The 6,749-nt window shown below is 46.2% G+C and overlaps 1 protein-coding gene across 1 annotated transcript; it reads left to right on the top strand.

Annotated features, from left to right (window-relative positions):
• Window positions 1-1,194: 1,194 nt before the first annotated feature.
• LOC115572333 (putative nuclease HARBI1) lies at window positions 1,195-1,813 on the top strand (the record flags this gene model as incomplete). Its single annotated transcript, XM_030402289.1, has 2 exons — window positions 1,195-1,550; window positions 1,666-1,813. Coding segments are annotated over exons 1-2 (504 nt in total), but the record flags the coding sequence as incomplete, so codon positions are not given.
• Between the last annotated feature and the right edge of the window lie 4,936 nt (window positions 1,814-6,749).

Below are 6,749 nucleotides of genomic sequence, written 5' to 3'. Positions count from 1 at the left end.
CTGTAACAGCAGGCTTACACAGATACCTACAGAAGGAGACCATTGACATTGCCCAGGCAGTGACTGACACCATGAAGCAGAAACGCAGTGATACCACTGCTGCAGATGTGTACAAAAACAAAAGCTATGTGTGAAGCAAACCAGATAGCTGTCTTAGACTCATCCTCAGGACAGAGGCGGAAGACAAAGAGAACGGATGAATATGTATGGGGTCATTTCAGTGCCAATATCCGCGTGCATAAAGCCATAATCAGCGTGCATAAAGACAACTCTCTGCGCGCTCGCGGTCACTCTCTGAGCGCTCGCGGTCTCTGTGTACATGCTCGCTGTCTCCCTCTTTGCCTCCTGCTCGCTTGACTCTGCTGAGTTTTGGCACTCTGAGGGCTGGCATTAAATAGACGGCCCCGCAACCCCCCCTCCTTTCTGATTGGTCACTTTAAACGCCTACTAACGCTGGCCGAACCCTCGGTCCATGTAGCCCTCCAAAAGTTCCAGGAAGTGCTTAGCAGACAATAGAACAGGAAAACCATGATAAACAGTAAATAATGGTCAAATGCTTTGCAAAATGTATATGCGCTTGTGTTAATTGCTTTGACCTCCGTTAAGTTTACTAAACCTGTACAGTCGTTGACAGCAATAAAATCGTGATATATTCTGTTTATTTTTTTTTACTTTAAGACTTGAGTGAGGCTAAAGCCTGGTTTATGCTTCTGCGTAGGGTCGACGGCGTAGCTACGTCGTCGACCCTACGCCGTCATTGAGCATTCAAAGTTCTGCGTCGAGGGAACGCGTTGTTCTACAATTCACCGCCAAGCCGCTAGGGGGGTGTGGCTGTGTCTTTGTTTGGTTTCAGGGGGTTCATATCGGATTCCTTGGTTTTCTTCCGGTCAGACAGTAAACAATGGCAACTGAGATGAGCGGGTGTTTTTGGAGATGGAGCTTGTGGATATTGAACAACAAATGCTGTTATTTCAAATGTTGAAGTGCAGGCGACGCAGAAGACATTTGCGGAGGTGGTCTGTCTGACCACTGAACCAGTCGAGGCTGAGAACGGGTGAATTTGCCACACTGGTTCGCCCACTGAGGAACCTGGATGAAGAAATGCACCTTCGGTACTTTCGAATGTCCACGGGCAAATTTGACGATCTTCTTTGCTGTATACAGCCTTTAATATCGCACCAGACAATGCACAGCATGCCTGTTGATGTTGCCCAGAGACTGGCGGTGACGCTTAGGATTTTAGCCTTGGGTGGAAGCCAGCAAGCTGTGGCAGCTAGCTACAAACTGGCGTCGAGCACTGTGTCCAGCGCTTTGTCTGAGGTCTGCAAAGCATTGTGGACAGCCCTTCAGCCCGAGTTTTTGCCATGTCCTTCAACCAGCCAGTGGGAAGCCATGGCAGCAGATTACTGGCGGCTGCGGAACTTCCCAAACTGCATTGGAAGCCTCGATGGTAAACATGTTACCGTAAAAGCACCGCCACATGCAGGAAGCGACTACTTCAACTACAAAGGGAATCACTCCATTGTGCTGATGGCAACATGCGATGCCAGGTAACTGAGCTAAATAATTTAAAACTTGCTTGTTTGATCTGAGTCGATGTTATACCTGTGTACAAATCCACAGTAACCACACTAACAACATGCTCTGAATTTATGTGTTTTACAGATACCGTTTCACAATGGTGGACGTGGGAGGATATGGAAGAGAGAGCGATGGTGGCATTTTCAAAGAGAGCGAGTTTGGGTCAATGCTGCTCGACCATAAACTCAATCTGCCCCCACCAGCTAAACTTCCAGGGACCGCAGTCCAGATCACTCATGTCATTGTTGCTGCCTTTCCCCTGCACTGCAACATGATGCGTCCCTTTCCTGGTATATATATATATATATATATATATATATATATATATATATATATATATATATATATATATATATATATATATATATATATATATAAAATTGTATAATAATAATTTATTGTGCTTTCCTATACAGGACTAGGCATGAGCATGGACAAGCAGGTCTACAACTACCGCTACTCCAGGGCCAGGCGGGTAATTGAAAACACATTCGGCATCATGACTGCGCGGTGGAGAATTCTTGGGAGACCAATAGAGTTCCTTCCAGAAAAAGCTGTGGATGTTGTCAAAGCCTGTGTGGTCCTACACAACAACCTCACCTACACCGATGAAGTGAGCACCCCAGACAGCAGATACATCCCGCCGAATTTTGTGGACAGTGACAGTTCTGGATCGGTGCAGCCTCTGCGGAGCAGGTCGGCCACTGTTTGCCCGAACCTGGAGCACTCATCAGTCCCCTGCTGTATCTTCTGTTGTAGCTCCATTCTGCGTTCCTCCAAGTTTGCCAACTGTTTTACAAACTCATCCTGCTGGTCCCTCTTTCTTTTCGGCCGAGACACGGGGGACTCAACTGGGGCAAAAGATGCAGGAGGAGCACGAGGAGCAGGAGATGCAGGGGGAGCACAAGGAGCAGGAGATGCAGGGGGAGCACGAGGAGCAGGAGATGCAGGGGGAGCACGAGGAGCAGGAGATGCAGGGGGAGCACGAGGAGCAGGAGATGCAGGGGGAGCACGAGGAGCAGGACCAGGAGATACAGGAGCCGGTGTGACAGTTTAACTGGCGTTCATTTTAACTGGCGAGGGTCCCAGATGTGCTGGAGGTGTGGTTTGAGAATCCCGTCTGGAGAGGGGTCCTCGGCCATGTCCGCTAACCAGGAAAAACTTTCCGATCACCCTGCTCATCGATCCAAGTCATGTATATGTGTATTAGTTTTGACGTGGCTTGAACACTTCTATTCCACACGGAGATCCCGAGGTCTGCGACCAGCAAACAACTGTTAGACGAGCGCTACAGAGCACACAGTGACAGTGTAGGTGACTGTGACGATGCCTGTCCGAAAATACGCAACTGTCTATAAATCGTTCAAAAGTGCATGTTGTCGGTCTCATATCTTTGTCGTGAATGTCTATACTTACATACAGCGGGTGGGTGGAACACTATGAGGCATTTGTTCACGCCGAGCGGCTCGAGAGCAGCGTGGAGACGCTGTTCGCTGTCGCGTTGAGTGCGCAGCGTCCAGGTTAACTTGTGACACCTTCTACCATCGAGTATTACTTTAATTCCGCGCTGCGTTCAAAGTTACTGAATGAAAGCCACCGTTCCCAGCCGCATACATAACGTTACGTTACTAAACCGAAGCCAAGGGGATATGAAAACTGTACACACTGTCATACAGCCTGCTTGCCAAACAGTCTGCAGAGTATGTTGACATCCAGCCCGAACTCAGCGGGAGGTCGGTCAGCTGTGGCAAAGCGTGAGACGCCTGGATCAACCTGTGATACAAACAAACGTACCGACCATTTATGAAATAAGTTAACTAGCCTACAATAGATAGAAACAGTAACAATACAGAACTATATATGCAGACCTCCTTAAGTCCTCCCTGTGTTTGTGAAAATGTACCCAAAGTGGTTGCACTTAACGCATATTAGCAGCCTGGATTTCAAAATCACTAAAAAAAAATGAATACAGTACAAATGATATTTCAGTCTATTTCAGTGTGAGTTAATGTTTCTTTTTTGTCCTAAGCCACACACAGCAAGCAACCCTCGGGCTTGAGCATTAATCACAATGATATTAACTCAGCATCATTCAATTAATCACAACTTGATTGAATAGGTACAAGTGTGCATGCTGCACATTTTTATTGGCATCCTTTACAAAAGAAGTCGCCCTCAGTTGAGAGACGACCAACACACTGGATGTGGTACCACATGGTGCATGTGGTGCACTCAACCTGAAAGGGAAACAGAGAAACAGATGTCAGGTAAGCGTCACCGTCAGAGAAAGGTGTACAATTAATGAAGTAGTCTTAACACTGAGTAATCTGAGTACTCATTCAGTATCAGTACTGCATTCACCATTCACAGGTGTTCAGAATACTACACAGGTGAAGAAACTCAAATCAGTATGGGGATTGGCTGGTAGCCTTTCAAACTCACACCTTTGTGGGTTTATAAGTCGGTTGGATAGTCATATAGAGGTGAGGATAGGACTGAAATGATCTAACATGGAGCCAAGAATTGCAGAGGAAGTGGTAAACTTTAAGGTACATGGTAGGTATCCTGAGTGTTTGACCTCTAAGGAGCGATATACAATCAGAAGGTGAGCAGAAAACTTCAAAATAAAGGGTAAGGATGCATGTTCTATCAACCCTTGAACACAACAATAATCTGCTTTGGTTTAGCTACCTACAAAACTAACACTGTACCACTCATTCATCAGATGGGGACCTGCACTATGTTTGCAGAAGGAAGAAGGATGGCTCTGAGCACCTGGCCAAAGTAGTAATTACTGCAGTGGAGGCCAACTTCATCTTTGAGGAGTTCCACTGCAGTCATTCTGGTGGGCACTGTGGTGTGGAGAAGACCCACAGTGCCATCATCTCCAGGTATTATTGGCCTGGGATGTTGGAAGACATCCGCAAATGGGTGAGTTGGTATTCTCAGACTCTTGTGTCCATACATGTGCTGTTCACACACACACTTCGTTAACCTGCTTTACATCCACCTGCCACAGTCCTGTCCTGGTGTACTTGTGAGTGTAATGTGTATTCTTGCAAATGTAGTTGGGACTGGCTGGATGTACCACTGAACTAATGTGTCCGTTCATGACAAGTTTAACCTTGGTTCCTTAAAGGTTGCTCAGTGTCCACAGTGCCAAACAAAGAGGTCAGCCCTTAAAGAAAAGAAGCAATACAACCCAATCGAGGTAGAAACAGTCATGGCAGACAGTCAGCTCTCAAACACATCACTGATCACATTCTCATGTCCTATTGTCTTTTTTTTCAGGTGACTGAGCCTCTTGAGCTTGTGGGAATGGACTTGGTGGGTAAACTAACACTCACAGGTGCTGGCAACCAGTACATATGTGTCATGGTTGATTATTTCACCAAATGGGCAGAGGCCTACCCACTAAAGAGCAAAACAGCAGTCGAGGTGACAAATTGTACTCTTGATTTCTTTTACAAATTTGGTGCACCTAAAAGACTGCTAACAGACCAGGGCAAAGAGTTCTGCAATAAGGTACAGTGATGATGCCTCATTTGTCCCCAGTATGCAACCACTGCTGTACTGACTTATGTCATCTTTATCCAACTAATCACTTGAAGGTCAACTATGAGCTTTGTGAAAAGCTGGGCATTGAAAGGAGCCTTTGTTCCCCATATCACCCACAAACCAATGGCCTTGTGGAGAAACTTAATGGAACAATACAGAGGTATAATTTGTTTTTCAATACTGAGTTGTAGCTCTCTCAATATGACATTACGTTGCTGTTGCTAGCAGAGCAGCTTTATTATGCACATGAATGTGATATCTGCATTTCTAGGTCTCTGAACCAAATGGTCACTGACGGTCATAAGAACTGGGACCAGTACCTTCAATCAACTATGTTCGCCCTGCGGACCAAAAAACAGTTGACCACAAAATACAGTCCATATTACTTGATGTTTGGAAGGTGTGCGTGTGTCTAACCACTAAACATGATTTGTCACAGGTCACAGAACACAAAGTCACAAGCCTCCTCAATTCGGAGGAACCCTGTGCTGGCCTTAAAATGAGGGAGGATGTCCACAGACGTGTTCTTGCAACTGTAAGGAAGAGTCAGGACAAGGTCCGAAAAAGGAAAGAAGATGGAGGCCAGGAGGACAACTTTAAAGTCGGCGAGCTTGTCCTCCAGAAGAACAGACGACAGGAGCAACGCAAGGGGGGCAAGCTCGAGGCAGATTTCCTTGGCCCCCTGAAAATTGTCGCACTAGAGGGGCAGAGTGCAGACCTGGTGTCCCAGAAGGGAAAGCAAAAAATGAAGGTGAACATAGACCACCTGACACATTATGTCCAGCCAGAGGAGAGGGCCCCTGCCAAACTAAGAAAGGTGTTGGTTTCCTCTCCTCTGGCTGGTCCAGGACATACACAACAGACACACACAAACAGCACACATGCACCCACATCCTCTGGGACACCAGGCTGCCGGAAACCCCCGGGACCTGCAAAGGATACAGAACATTGTGAGTATAGATTCATTAAATCATGTAGCTGGATGCAGCTGGACTCCACATCATGTGGTGTGTTTGTTTGCAAGGTGACAATTTGACTATGTCTTTGGCAATCCATCATCAGCATAAGTCCATTTTCTGATATAAAGCGGTCACTTTTCAGCTTGCAGAGCAGATCCTGCAAGGAGACATAATCAGTTACGCAGTGGACCAGCAGGGTGTAAACAGCATCAGGCTGGAAATGGCAACGGCCCTGTTAACAAACACTGGTATTTACTTCTCCACCAGATACACTGAAACATTTGTGTCTGTACTGACATTATATAAATACCTGTAATTTTTTCTGGTCTGTGTTTACAGATGACCTGTCAGACCTGTGTTGGGCTTGTGGGGAGGAGAGCTCAGGGGCTGATGTGGATGAGTGGGTAAGACAGTGAATTTTCATGTTGACCGACAACAAAATGGAAGATGGGGATCCACCCTAGATAGGTTACCTCCACAACACTGGGTGAACTCTTATCTATCACACAGTTACTGAAAATGCATAGTTTCATTATACTCACTTGAATGTCTTTGCACTTCCTTTGGACACTGATGCTGCTGAAGGAACACTGACAAGACTGACCCAAGCTATGGTTGTAAACCAAGAATTTAGCACACATTGTCAAAATA

Source organism: Sparus aurata, chromosome 21, assembly GCF_900880675.1.
Source record: "Sparus aurata chromosome 21, fSpaAur1.1, whole genome shotgun sequence".
Classification (NCBI taxonomy): domain Eukaryota; kingdom Metazoa; phylum Chordata; class Actinopteri; order Spariformes; family Sparidae; genus Sparus; species Sparus aurata.
The sequence above is the reverse complement of the archived record's forward strand: the minus strand, read 5'-3'. Positions and strand labels throughout refer to the sequence as shown.